We start from the raw sequence: 15,080 nt of genomic DNA on the forward strand, positions 1-15,080 counted from the left end.
GTAGGGTTTCCAGCACAGGATTTATAATGCACCTCTCTAAACCACAACCCAGCTCTTTAAATACAGATCAGTCTAAACCAAGCCCCCAAATCCAGGCACCTCGTACTCTGGCAACAGCTGAACCTGGAGCTGAACCTCTGCAGCTTGGACCCACCTGTTAGAATTTAAACCGGGCTGGGAGGGGAAATTCAATAACCCCACTGGGGTATTAAGGCTGTCCCTGAAAACCCAGGGGCTGTGCTCCCTCCTTCCCACAGCGTGTCACTGAGTTCCAGCTCCCTGGTGTTATCCGTGCAGTGCCGAGGGTGTGCTAATCTCATATCCACTTGTGCAACTGCCCATCACAAGCGGGCACCCCATTCACTCGCTCACTTGTCCCTCATCTTCTGGTGCTCGCTGGTTTGTTATTGTAGGGGTGCTCCTAAGCGATTGGCTGTGGGGCATGGGTCACTGCCTGGAGGATTCTCTGCACCTTGAGGTCTTTAAACCACAATTTGAGGACTTCAGTAACTCAGACACAGGTTAGGGGTTTGTTCCAGGAGTGGGTGGGTGAGATTCTGTGGCCTGCGTTGTACAGGAGGTCAGACTAGATGATCATAATGGTCCCTTCTGACCTTAAAGTCTGTGAGTGTAGAATCTGAGTGCTGGGCAGCTGACATGGCTTGTGCTGAGGCATTAATTTTGGAGAGAAACACAAAAAATAATCACAGGGACTAGAACAAAGATGTGTCAAGTCTGGGGCCTGTGGATCTTGTCGCTGTCCCCTCAAGACAGTGACGCAAAGCACCAGGAAATACAAACCTCAGGCCGATCTCACTCAGCTTCTGGAGGGCTTTCCCTGCGTGGCTGGCATCCATCACTGGGCCAGGAGGTGGCAGCTAGTGTCTCGGCATCAAAGAGCCTTCCCATTCCATGGGCTCATTGCTCCCCACACGAAGCAGAGGATGGAGCATTCTCCTAACTAGAGCACAGGGGAGAAGGCTCCTTTTGGCCAGCTGAGGGCTGCATGGTTAACTACCCAGGGCCCCGATGGCTACCCATAGGGTCAGACTCTCCCACCTTCACTCATGGTGAGGAGTAGCGTGCTGCACCAGTGGTGCCATTTATTTCAGTGGGGTTACTCCTAGAGCAAGACACTACTCGCTGTGAGGGACAGAGTGGATGTAGCCCACAGTCAGCATAAAATGGCTCACCTTTGCCATGGCCTGTGCAGGCTGCAGGACCCAACATGCAGTCCTTCACCTTGCGCCAAGCAACCTGCCGCTTGGCTCAGGTTGGAGTGGTGCATGCTGGGAGCTGTAGTCTCCATGTGCTGCACCTTTCTGTTTAAAATTAAATGAGCCACGGGTCTTGTTGCTAAGCATTCTGAGCCGCCCCTTATCTTACCATCCCTCTGCTTTTCTCCGGTGAATGTTTCTGTTCCTGATGTTAACTCCGTGTTTGCTTTTAATCTCCCAAGTAGCAGAACTACAGTGGTTTGCGTCTCGGAGGGAAGATGCCAGAGGAGTCGTTGATCTTGCTCTTTCATGAAGACAAATGGCTGCAGTTACCAGTTCTCAGTACATGAGAGAATGTGCAGCATAATGCTCAAGCCATCTGGAGAAACCTGGCACAGGGAGAGGGGGGAAATCACACGCTGCTGAGCTTGACAGAAACATGTCACTAGCCGAGAAAGAGCTTAGCCAACTGCTCTCGAGCAGGGCTGGGGAGGGACGGTGCATGTGAACTCCAAGTGCCCCCTGGAAACCAAACTGAAAGGGTCATTGACGCTTCATGGGAAATGTACAACAACAGCTGTACTTTGTGTAACATCTTTTGCGTTCATGGTGTCCCAGTGCCCTTTGCAGAGCTAAGAAATAACCCTTTGCATCTCTCTAACCCCTTCCCGCTGAGTGTTTCAAAGCCCTCTATGGACAATGAATTGAGGCCCCCAGCCCAACCTCTGGAGGAGGTTCATTATCATTAGCGCCAACTGACACATGGGGAAACTGAGGCACAGAGCGGGGCTATGACTTGACCAAGGTCACACAGCACATGGGCAGCAGAACTGGAAGTGGAAGTAGGTCCCTTGACTCCCAGTCCTGTGCTTTAGCCATTCGATCGTGTCTCCTCTCCAGCTGCACAAGAAACAAAGATTATGACTGACGTTCACCCGTGCAGCGGACCCCTCCTACGTCCCATCGAGGCTTAGTTGGTGCCTAGTGTGATCACTGTAACTGCAAAGGCTGAGCAGCATTAAAAGGATCAGGCGGCTCCTTTCTGCATTTCTCTTCCTCCTCCTAGAATCAACAGCCCTGAAAGATGATCATTGTACGAAGTCTGTGCTGCTCGTTCTGTCTGCCCATTCCTAAAGCCCTCTTCACCTGGCCACCAGAGTGGAGGCTCCTGTTTGTTCTGTTTGTACAATGCCTGGCACAGTGGGGCCCATGATGAGGGTTCCTCGGAGCTACCACCATGCAAGTAATATTAATAGTCCCCTTCACCCGCCGGACACTCTAGTACAGGGGTAGGCAACCTATGGCACGCATGCCAAAGGCGGCACACAAGCTGATTTTCAGTGGCACTCACACTGCCCGGGTCCTGGCCACCAGTCTGGGGGCTCTGCAGTTTAATTTAATTTTAAATGAAGCTTCTTAAACATTTTTAAAACCTTATTTACTTTACATACAACAATAATTTAGTTCTATATTATAGACTTACAGAAAGAGACCTTCTAAAAACGTTAAAATGTTTTACTGGCATGTGAAACCTTAAATGAGAGTGAATGAATGAAGACTCGGCCCAGCACTTCTGAAAGGTTGCTGACCCCTGCTGTAGAACGTCAGGACAGGGGATAAGCAGCTAGAGCAGGTGACATCCTGAGCAAGAAAGATCCCGTTTTCCTGCAAACACCCTTCACGGAAGGAAAGGGAGGGAGGGAGGAAGATCAGTGGCGAGTAGCTTCCTGTGGTGCAGGCCGAGTAATCACAGCAAGGAATGGTTTCCCAGGTCCCCCGGGAAGTGTCAGTAGGTGTTTGAAAGCAGGGCCTGGGTGCCTTTTGCAGGGCTATGTGCACTCTGCTCCCCTTGTGCAATCCCCTTCTGAACCGAATCTGTTCTTTCCACGCTGCCCGTGGCCTGCCAAGGTGGATGACTAGACCAGAGCTGCTGGCATAAGGGAGGCGCTTCCTTCTAGGATGCTGAGATGTTCTTAGCAGGTCAGCAGTCAGGTAGGCCGTGCGCTCCCACCGAACTGTCGCTCTGTGACAAGACTGCCAGGGATGTTAAAAGCTGAGACGTGAGGCTCTGAGGGAGAGATTGGGTGGCTTTTGCTGGCGGTAACCAGCACTGCTGGAACCCTTGGGCAGAGATTCACTGTGGTGCCCTTGGGGTGATAGCGCAGTCTGTATGTGAACCAGAAGGCGCCTAGATGCTGTGGGGCTGGGCCCATTAAAATGCTATCGCTGGATTGGCCAGAATGCTGGGTGCGTCTGTCAGTGCATAGATACCAGAGATTACCAAATACCAAGGGTGGCTGGACAGATGGATTGCAGAACCAGACTGCTGCACAAAGGACAGATGAGCAGGAAGCTGAGATGCAGAGGGCTTGGGAAGGGAGAGACTCTCACCCAAAGGGGCTCCTGAGTGTGCTGGCCAGGGAATCATCATTCTGTTGGGAAGAGAGGTCAGGTAGGACCCCTTGCCCCATCTGGTCTGTGCCGTTGCCCGCTGCTGCCTGCCTGGCTCGTGCAGTGCAGTCTGGAGGCGGATGGTGGGGAATGCCGGCATCTAGCACATTGGGCATCGAATCTGCTCATGGGGGTGACTGCGGGGAGATGCTGAGTGTCTGCAGCAAGCCCCAGGGCTCCAACAGGTGAGGTAGGTTCTCCTGTTTCCTAGCTCAAGTAGGGAAGAGTTCACATGGACCGTGACCCCTGAAGACACTTCCCTCCCAGGAGCCATGGCAGGGGAGAAAGACCTGCTGAGCTGGAGCCCCATGCAGATCTCCCAGCCTAAGCAGTTGCTGTAGGTAGGAGCACCTGGCCTAACCGACCCCGTGGGAGGAGACCCGCCTACAGCACTGGGGGTGGGTGGCCTCTCCCATCTCTTCTGGCATCAGAGAGCAGGGAACTGCACCCCTGCTGCCTCCTTTCCAGTCGCAATCCTGAGGAACAGATGTTATAGTTCCATAGGGAGCTGGGGGGACTTCAACTCCCAGTCTGCTCAGGCCACTAGACAACACTACCTCCCACAATGGGTGAGCAGGAGAAACACCAACCACATGGTTAAAGATGGCCCTGCAGCCAGCTGGGACTCATCTCCCACCCCCCACAGATTGCTCAGAGAGAATCCAGCCTTAGAGCTTTGCAGAGTGACCTGTATGGATCCAGCAGAGCACAGGAAGTGGGAGCCCACTGACGTGAGTTCTCCCTGCTCCTGGCCTCCTCTGCTGCTTCTGTAGCCTCCCAGGGCGCAGCTGTAGAACGAGCAGCAGCTGGATGACAGGCGCAGGCTCCCAGGGCTCACAGGCCACGGCCAGGGCCGACTCCAGGCACCAGCGAAGGAAGCAGGTGCTTGGGGCGGCCAATACAAAGGGGCAGCACGTCCGTGTCTTCGGCGGGAATTCGGCAGCAGGTCCCTCAGTCCCTCTCTTCCTCTTTGAGCCGAAGGACCCGCTGCCAAAAAACAGAGCGGTGCGATTGAGCTGCCGCTGATTGGCTTTCTTTCTTTTTTTTTTTTTTTTGCCACTTGGGGCGGCAGAAAACCTGGAGCCGGCCCTGTCCACAGCTGTACAGCGAGTGGTAGCCACACGACAGGTGAAGGCTCACGGGGCTCCCAGGGCGCAGCTGTACAGCGAGTGGCAGCTGGCCAACAGGCACAGGGTCCCGGGGTTCCCAGGGTGCGGCTGTACAGCGAGCGGCAGACACACAACAGGGGCAGGTTCCCGTGGCTCCTAGGGCATGGTTGTACAGCGAGCGGCAGACACACAACAGGTGCAGGTTCCTGTGGCTCCTAGGGCGCGGCTGTACAGTGAGCGGCAGAGACACAACAGGCACAGGTTCCTGGGGCTCCTAGGGCATGGTTGTACAGCGAGCGGCAGACACACAACAGGTGCAGGTTCCCGTGGCTCCTAGGGCGCGGCTGTACAGCGAGCGGCAGACACACAACAGGTGCAGGTTCCTGGGGCTCCCAGGGCGCGGCTGTACAGCGAGCGGCAGACACACAACAGGCACAGGTTCCCGTGGCTCCTAGGGCGCGGCTGTACAGCGAGCCGCAGACACACAACAGGTGCAGGTTCCTGGGGCTCACAGGGCGCAGCTGTACAGTGCGTGGCAGCTGGACGACAGGCACAGTGAACTGCAAAGTGAACTGCAGGGGAACAGGAAATGCCCCTGGGGGTCTGGGCTGCGGTTTCGTTCCAGGGTTGGCAATGCCACTGCACTGACAGAGAAACTGCAACCGGATCCCCCAGCTTGGTCCCCTCCTAAATGGCCATAGGGCCACGGCGGCCACCGTGGTGAAACGGGAGACAAAGCAAACCTAGAGCCCCAAACCAGCCCTTTGCTCAGGGAGGCCTGGTCGGTGGCTAAAACCTGCGCCTGGAAGTCTGGAGAGCCCAGCCTCCATTCCTGACTCTGCTGCTGCCCCTGGACACTCACTGCACAGCTCTGTGCCTGGGGTTCCCGAGACAGGGAGTAATAGATCCTCTCTCTCTCTCTCTCCCAAGTTGTGGGTGAGCCTTAATTGTTTAATGTTTGTGAAGCACCCAGAGAACTTCCATGCAACTGGTCATACAGAGAGAGTCATTGCCAGAACCAGGAGGACTAGGAGGCCCCTCACTCCCAGTCCCGTGCTCCGACCACTCCCCTCCACCGAAAGCACATAAATAGTTTTCAGAGACATTATTAAGGGCACAAGAGGAAACTATCCCACTATGCAGGAAAGACAGGAAGTCTGGCAAGACACACCCTGGCTTAGCCAGAAGATCTTCAATGATCTAAAAGTCAAAAAAGAGTTTGTATCATTGTATGAAAAGGTGTCAGTGATGTGGCCCTCGGGCCAATGTCCTAGTTCTCATGTGGCCCTTGTGGTGATTTGAGTTTGAGACCCCTATGCTAAACCCAGTTGGACACTCCATAAATCTCTGAGTCAGCTTAGTGTTCATAGGCCAAAGTGATCACGCTTGGGTGATTAAAGTGAGGCCTCTCCCTCTGTGCTTAGGTAGCTGACTAAAAGTGGCCTAGGATTCAGAGGTTTGCACTGAACTTCAGTGGAAGTTCTGGGTGCTCAAAACGTTTGAAAATCAGGCACTAGGTGTCCAAAGTCAGGTACCCCAAATTAGAGTCTAAGTCTGAAAGTGTGGCCCTTAACTGCTCTGTGCCTCAGTTTTCCCAGCTGGGGGATTAGTGATCCTTCCCCTCCTCTGTGAAGCACTATGGGATGTATGGAGAGAATGCTATAGCAGTGCCAAGGGCTGTTACTGCTGCTGTTCCCATACTTGTTTTAGGAGAACACAGAGCCACACCTCTAGTTACTGTGGCACAAGGCTTTCCATTCCCAGGGGCCGTGCGCAACGGACTGAAGACTTTTCCTTATCTGACTGCAATAGGCCTTGGACGCTGTTCGGGAACAATTTTTATTATTTATTTATTGTCAAATTTGAACCAAAATGGTTCTGCCATTTTCAAGACTAAGGAGGGGTGAAGAAAACATTCTTGCTCCAAAGATGTGACTTTTTTGAACACAGGGGTGGGAATTGGCAGGGAACATGGAATTTAGCAGGTCTCTCCGCCCGGGCCAGGCATTGGGACATAGTGTAAATTGGTTGTGACTTGCTAAAGTTCTTCGCCTTTTAAAACCATTGTGTGTGCCTGGCTCTGGGCTTTGTAACTGCACCTCTTAGCAGTTGATGAGGGGTCTGTTTGGGTGTAGTTTAGGAGTGTTTGTGAGCCACACTGTGTTCCTTTGTGATTGGTGTATGGACAGAGGGAAGAAGACAAATGGTCAGTGACAGTGAGTAGTGACCTCTTGGTGCTTACTGTCCAAGGCGAGTTGTCATAGCTTTTCTACTCAGATCTGAACCTTAGAGTTCAGAACATAAGATGCTAGCATGAAACCTCCAAGCTTAATTACCAGCTTAGATCTGATATCGCTGCCACCAGACAGGGAGTTCATGTGCCTGCCTCACTCTGGTCTCCCCAAAACCTTCCCTGGGGGACCCCAAGACTCAGATGCCCTGAGTCTCACAACAAAGGGAAATAACCCACTTCCTTCTCCCTCTTTACCTCCTGCCAGGCTTCCCCTCCCTGGGTTACCCTGGAAGATTACTGTACTTAAACTCCTTGAATTACAAAACAGAGAGGACAATTCACCTTCCCCCTCCTTCTTTTCCCTCCCACCAATTCCCTGGTGAGCTGCAGGCTCAATCCCTTGAGCCCCCACTAGGAAAAAATCCAACAGGTCTTAAAAAGAAAGCTTTATAAAAAGAAAAAAAGACATAAAAATGATCTCTGTATCAAGGTGACAATTACAGGGTTATTGGCTTAAAGAAAACATGAATAAACAGCCTTATTCAAAAGAAATACAATTTAAAACATTCCAGCAACTACACACATGTAAATACAAAAAAACAATATAAGCCTATTGTTTTTCTATCTTTGTACTCACAACTTGGAAACAGAAGATTAGAAAGCCTGGAGATAGAGGGGAACACTCTCAGAGCCGAGAGAGCACTAGAACAGAACAAAGAACACACACCCAAAAACTTCCCTCCCTGAGCTTTGAAAAATCCGGTTTCCTGATTGGTCCTCTGGTCAGGTGTTTGGTTCCCTTTGTTAACCCTTTACAGGTAAAAGAAACATTAACCCTTAGCTATCTGTTTATGACACTAGTCCTGTGTGAGTAACGACCGTGCATGTGTCTCTGGGCCTTCATGCTTGTTTTGGTTCCATCTCTTGCAGGGCCTGAAGAAGCCGAATATTGAGGAGATCCGGCATGCAAAGAATGCAGTGTTCAGCCCCTCCATGTTTGGGAGCTCCCTGCAGGAGATCATAAACATGCAGAAGGAGAGGTACCCGGATCGGCAGCTCCCCTGGGTGCAAACCAGACTGTCTGAGGAGGTGCTTGCGCTTAATGGAGACCAGACCGAGGGCATCTTCAGGTAACGCTGCCTTGTGACTCAGACCCTTCTTGCACAGTTCAGCTCTCAGGGAGCTGCACTCCAGGCATTCGCTTCCAATGGAGAAGATGCAGCTGGCTGCTTCTTTAATAGGGCAGGGTGGTCCCTGAGGGCCCAGCAGGGGTCTTAGAAGGGAGTGTTGCATGCTGGGACATGTAGTCTTTCTTAGCAGCACCTCTGCTAAAGATGAGGATGGCCACAGGTTGCACTGTGGAGCACTGTGGCTTGTGCTGTGGCCACTTCTGCCTCGCAGTGTGACTTTGTGGAGCAGGCAGTTAGAACATTCTCTAAGGAGCAATGTAACGCTTCCAAAGCCAGATGACAGCATTGGGCCTGGCTCTCCCTGAGCAGACTAGAGAAGCAATGACCAAGGCAGGACTGTTGCTAGCTGCTCATCTCCCCTCCCAGTCTGGCCCAGGCCGCAGCCTCAGAGAAGAAACCTTTGCAATCGATGGCATGGTCTGAGCACAGGGTACTTTCTCTCTCTCTCTCTTGTTTCCTTTTTTTATATTGCCCATCACCACGGTATCTAGGCTTCCATCAGGAACTCTGTCGTTCACCAGTTGTCATTGTTTTGAACAAGATTTAGCTGTGATGTATGTAACATCCTGTGTGCAAGTCCACTGTACTTGCTCTCCCACTGTCTGCCTAATGCCAAGCCTTACCAGTGGGGCCCTCTCTTGCCAGTGACCAAGTGTGATCATGGACAGCCCGTTTCCATACGGCCTCTCCTGTGGGGCCATGCAGTGGAAAGGGCACCTGGGCACAGGAGGTACAGAAGATCCCCTCTGATTTCACAGACTTCTCCAGCTGCTCCCCTTTGTGGGGGTTCTGCAGTGTGTGGGTGCTGCTGAGGGAAGAACTGTGGTCTCTGGTGGTCTGGGCTAGCTGTATCCCTGTGGACAGAGAGGGGCCTGGACTGGAACACCCGCAAAGCGTGGGTAATGCTTGTCTGGTTCTAAATGGTTGGCGTCCCCTGTTGCTGCAATGGACTGAACCAAACTCCCAGACACTAACCCCCTGAATTCTGGGGAAGGTCACAACTAGACCTGAGTCTGAGGCCAGCCTCTTTCCCAAATGAGCCAACCCAACCCCCTGGATCTGCATCCCAGCTCTGTGCCTCTGGCCTGTCTCTCGAGATAGCCATAGACTGAGCGAAGTGCAGCCTGCATGCATGCTGCCTAGCAAAATATTTCTCCTTGCTCCCCTCCAGCTCCCAGTAAGAGCTTGGCCAGGCCATTTCCTACTCCTCTGCACCCATCCCAGGAGAACCCAGGACTCAGAAAATCCAGGCCCCACTGACCTTGTTCTTCAGCAAATGGATTGTTGTCCAGGGCTGGCCCGCGCCTCTCTGGATTTTGCAGCCTGCCTTTCCCTGGAAATGACACACATTCCTGGTGGGGTATTTTCAGGTTGCTTTATCCCTTGACTCCCTCCAGGCAAAGGAAGGGGGCTGGCAGCCCCCCCAAGTGCTGCTCAGCCTGCCATTCCCAAGAAGGTGACCTGAGAGCAGTTCCTTGGTGTGTGAATCAGAGTCATGCTGGGCTGGGAAAGTTTCCCTTGTCTTGTCCTGAGCCTGAGCCACCACTGGGTGGAAGTGACCAAAGGTGCTGAGAGACCAGGCAGTGATGGCAATAACATTGTCAATGTCTCCTACATGCTGCTGTGCGCCGGATCCTCTGCTGCAGCCTTTGGGAGCCAGGGGGGAGTGAATTTCACCAGGACTATCAGCCCTGCCTTATGTTAGTCACGGCTCTGTCCTGGCCGCTGGACTCTGGGACATCTTCACTTGCGATCGTTCATTCACATCCCATTTGAGGCCAAGAGCATCCCCCAAGGGTTTCTCTTGTTTGTAGGCTGATGGGATCTTCCTGTCCACAATGCTCACTAATGTCACTCCTCACCTGGCCAGAGGGGTCGCTGCTGAGCCACACGAGGCCCTTCCCCTCCCCTCGGGCTCAGCATGGTGTCCGCTGCTGCAGGGGAATGTACCTGTCTATTACAATGTATCATGTCTGTCTCCCCGACGCCACACTCGGCAACTGCCTCTGTTAAGCAAGGTCTCAGCTGGTTACTCTGTTCCACGCTGTTAGAGGGCTTCTTACACAGCCTCCCACACAGGCTCAGCTCCGCTCCCCCGGTGCTCAGAGGGAGGAGTCAAATTGTGCGGGGGGTACTGTGACGGGATCCCCAGGGTACAACCTGGAACTGTGGAACCGCTGTGCCCCCTTAACTCTGCAGCCTGGGCTGTCTCTCCCAGTGCTTTGTTAGTGACAAGCAGCAGACTCCTCCAGCGCTGTTATCCCTCAGCCACCAGCATGCAGAGAAACACCCAGCTAAATTGCATGAATGCTTTCCAAGCCACTCATAAACCATCCCCAGGGAAACACCAGCGAATTCCCCCAGCCTCCAGCCTTGCACCCCAGAAATATACCATCTTACACTGCTCAAGATCTTCTCTTGAACAATGCAAGCTCATTAATTAGTTCACTACTTCGTCAAGTGGACATGCACCAGCCTTTGTAATCTGAGCAGATTCCCCAAGCACTTTAGACAAACTCACTGGTAAAGATAAAATATTAAAATAAGTCTATTACCTCCAGAAAGATAGCTTTATAAGTGATTATAAGTGGTAGGAATAAAGGTCAGAGACAGTTACCTAAGAAATAAAAGTAAAATCAGTCTAAATCCTAAACTCTATTAGATTAAGCAAGATTTGGATCAAACAGTTTTTCTCACCCCGCTGGATGTCTCAGGCAGGTTACAGTTCTCAGTACACAGGCTGAATTTCCTTCTCAGCCTGGAACCAATCTCCTCAGTTATAGAATCACAGGATCTCAGGGTTGGAAGGGACCTCAGGAGGTATCTAGTCCAACCTCCTGCTCAAAGCAGGTCCAATTCCCTACCAAATCAATGGATCAGATGTGGGAGGGAAGAGCATGGTCTGTTTGGAGGGGAGGAGGGAAGAAAGGAGGCGGGGACGAGAAGTGGCCTTACTTTCGTAGGGAACTCCATTTTGGTTCTCAGCACTTTGAGGTAGATGCTGCACAGCTCAGATGACTCTGTTCAAAGTCTTTGTCTCCCCACTATTCTTGTTGCCTTCAGCGTAGGTGAGGGAGGAGAGAGGTGGGGTGATGATGTCATTGTCCCTACTTTATACTCTCAATTCATGGCCCAGGGAAGATACTGGCTCAGACATGTCCTGGTGGGCCTTGCTGAGTCCTCATTGGGTGGTGCTTGTGCAACTGTCTCTTACAGAATTGTAAATCTCTTGTTTACAGTCCCCTGCTGGTCCATGACTCGTGATGGTCGCTTAATGCTCGTTTGGGTGTGGGTCACCTCTTTTGTTGCCACTGGAGAGTTAGGTGTGGGCATCTCCCAAACTCACAGTCTGTTTCAATAAAAACCATGCAGCAAACTCTCATCACTTCATACACACTAACGATATACATATTTTGACAGAACAATGAGTTTCAGCAGATCATGATCTTTCATATGGTATCTTGCATGGCATGCTGTGTATGAAATATCACAACCATATTGCCATGGTGCTACTTTGAGGTCCAGTGCATCATAGGTACATAGCAGTGACCAAGCTCCTCCCACAATCCCAAACCCCACCCATGTGCCCAAGATCCACCGATAGCCCCCAAGAGCTGGATGGCTGTGCTCAAGTGACCAGCAGTGAAATAGTTAATGCTGCCAGTTAGTGGCATGTGTTCCCAAGCTGGAGGAGCAGGAGTCCTAGAGCAAATCTGTGCAGACAGTAGTGAGCTATACAAGGTGCATTCACAGCTCCTGCAACCATAATATCCAAGCACAATTGCACATGTAGATAGTGAGGCATCTAAATAGCCATGTGTGTGCAATCACAAAATGTATATGCCCAGGCACCATAATAATGCACGTGAGATGCTCGCCTTTGTGCACACTTTTCCACATGGGCAGCCTCTGGTCTCTCTATTTGAAAAGTGGACTGTTGTCATCACTAAGTTTCAGAGTTAACACACCATGAATCTGAGAAAAGTAGTATTCCCTTCTCTCAGCTATTGTTTCAGTCTCTCTACAGACTCAGGCAGGCAGTAAAGTGCTCATCACTGAGGTATCTAAGTGTTTCTCCAGACTCTGCCCATAACAGGGACTCTGGCCTCAGCCAAATTAACTGGGTAAATGGCCCTCAGCATCGAGCTGTAACCCCCCGTGGACCACGTCTGAAATCTGGGGGGGTTTCTTTTCTGCACAGAGTGCCTGGAGATATCGATGAGGTCAACGCCCTCAAGCTGCAGGTTGATCAGTGGAAAATCCCCACCGGCTTGGAAGACCCTCATGTTCCTGGTAAGGGTTCCGGACCCTGCTCCCTTCACACAGGGAATCCTGGTGCAAGGGGGAGTGGGAAGTGGGTCCTGGCTCTGAGCTTGGGTGGGGTGAAGCCAGCCAAGCCTGGGGCAGGCCCCAGCTCCCCGGGCAAGGGAGAGAGTCAGAGTAGAGTCCTAGAACAGGCCTTGTGAATGAGGGGTGGGAGCCCACTTCAGGTGCTGGGCATAAGCAGGGGAGGAAGATGGGGAGAGAAGGGACAGTGCTAACAAGGGCCCACTAGGGTGCAGAGCCTGGAGGCTGATGACTGGGGCTGGAGCTGGGCCACAGGGGCCCTGATCTTGGGTAGGGGTACCCCACTGAATGTAGCACGTCCGTCCCTCCCTGCTTGGAGCCTGGCTGCCCCAGGGGCCACGCAGATGCCAGAGCATGCGCCAGCTCTCACGTGTCAGGATTAACGTTGTAGAACAAGTGTCCATGCTGCACTGAGGCGACCGCACGGCCGAGGTCAGGCTCACCGACAGCTGCTGGCTTGTTAATCACAGCTGAGCGGCTGAGTATGTCAGTATTTCAAGCCTTCCCATTGATTCCAGCTGCATAATCCACCAGCCCAGTCTGCTGAGCATCGGCTTTCTGCCTAATCCCTCTCCAGGACACAGAGCAGCACGGAGCTCACGGTGGGAGCATCTGCAAGGGGCAACTAGTAATGTGGGATCAGTCCTAACCTCTGGCATGGGGCCAGCGGAGCCAGCAAGAGCTGGGTGGACATGGACCCAGCCTGTGGAGGAGGAGAATTAATTTCCTGCATACCCAATATGTAGTAAAGCATCAGGGAAGGTGTCTGATCAGTGTTCATCATAGTCAGGAAGGGCAGGAAGAGGTTCAGTTGTATTAACAATAGGATGAAGAACAATAAAGAAGCAGGACAATGGCCATTCTCTTAACCTGTGGTAACAACCTCATCGTCCCATCTCCAACAGGACATGGCAGAGATAGCAAAGATCCAGGCAAGGGCAGCTGGTAATAGAGGTGGGGGATCCCATGAGAGGATCTCATTCAAAAAAACATTGAGAAACACACAGTCGGCTCATTAACTCAGTGACATTGTGCATCACAGGTGAGATCTGGGGCATGTTCGTTTGGAAAGCGGAGAGTTAGAGGAGGGCTATGAAATCACAGAGCAGAGAGAAGATGGATCAGAGTCTCCTACAAACCCCATCTTGTGGCACAAGAGCAAGGGAGCGCTCAGTGAGATGGCCACATGTTTAAAAGGGATAAAGGAAGCATGTAGGCAGCCTGTGGAACTCACTGCTGCAGGATATGAAGACAGATAGCTTAGGGACAGATTCTGTCTTGCTGACTCACACTGAGTAGAACCACACAGGGCAGTTCATGGAATAACGTGCTACTCAGAATGAGTAACGGGGGCAGAATCCAGCCCTCAGTGTTTCAGAGAGCTAGCTGTTGGTATGAGCGCGAGTAGCAGCTTCAGTTCCCACTAACGAGGATGGCCAAAATAAGGGTTATCAAGCTGTGTGCTGCAGGTGTAGGGTTGCAAACTGTCTAATCACACAAATCCAAACACCCTTGCCCCCACCTCCTGAAGGCCACACCCCTGCCCTGCCACTTCTCTGAGGCCCTGCCCCCTGCTCACTCCAGTCCCCTTCTCTCCATTGCTCACTCTCCCCCACCCTCAATTTCACTGGGCTGGGACGGGGGCGGGATGAGGTGTGGGCTCTGGGCTGGGGGATGGAACCAAGAGGTTCAGAGTGTGGGAGGGGACTCCAGGCTGAGCTTGGGGCAAAGGGGTTGGGAGTGGGAGGAGGATCAGGGCTGGGGCCAGGGGGTTGGGGTCTGGGAGGGGGTTCAGGGTGCAGGCTCTGCCGGACGGCACTTACCCTGATTGGCTCCTGTAAACAGCAGCATGTCTGGCAGCGGTTCCTAGGGTAATGAGCGACCAGGCGGCTCTACACACTGTCCCTGCCTGCAAGCACCACCCCTGCAGCTCCCATTGGCTGCGTTTCCCCATTCCCAGCCAACGGGAGCTGTGGAGTTGGCACTCGGAGCAGGGGAAGTGCGCAGAGACACCCCCCCGGCCACGCTTCCTTCTAGAAGCCACTGCCGCTGCTTCCAGGAGCGGCACGGAGCTGGGGCAGGTAGGGAGCCTGCCTTAGCTGCACTGCTTCACCGGACATTTAGCAGCTAAAATCTCCCGGGTGGGCTTCAGTAGCCTCTGGGAGATGGAGCCCGATTCTGGGAGGGTTGGCAACCCTAGGTACGAACTGAATTCACTCCCGATGGAAAAGCTGGATACAGAGTGCTGGCAAAGGGAGGTCAGCTGGCCCTGCGCTTACTGCCAAGGGGCTGGAAATCAGGGGAACTGGGTTCATGTCCTGGTTTGGCCACACGCTCATTTTGTGACCTTGGGAAGCTGCTGCATCTGTCTGGCTCAGGCTGTTGCCCAGGAGTAAGTCAGCAGTGTCCGTGCCTGGAGAGCAATGGTAGGAGCCCTGTTAGGGGGCTTATTCCATCACCCTCTCACTTCCCTGGTCCTTCTCGCATGAACAGAGAGCAACAGCACCGAAGTCCAAAGGCGCAAACAATTCGA

At 52.7% G+C, this 15,080-nt stretch overlaps 1 protein-coding gene across 2 annotated transcripts in view; it reads left to right on the top strand.

Moving 5' to 3' along the window:
- The window catches only part of ARHGAP39 (Rho GTPase activating protein 39), a 277,564-nt gene that overhangs the window by 243,221 nt on the left and 19,263 nt on the right, over positions 1-15,080 (top strand). For both annotated transcript variants that reach the window (XM_032790990.2, XM_032790991.2), the window contains 2 exons: positions 7,941-8,140; positions 12,402-12,493. In XM_032790990.2, coding sequence (XP_032646881.1) covers positions 7,941-8,140; positions 12,402-12,493 — 292 coding nt within the window. The remainder of the gene's footprint in view (positions 1-7,940; positions 8,141-12,401; positions 12,494-15,080) is intronic.

This window comes from Chelonoidis abingdonii, chromosome 2 (assembly GCF_003597395.2).
Source record: "Chelonoidis abingdonii isolate Lonesome George chromosome 2, CheloAbing_2.0, whole genome shotgun sequence".
Classification (NCBI taxonomy): Eukaryota; Metazoa; Chordata; order Testudines; family Testudinidae; genus Chelonoidis; species Chelonoidis abingdonii.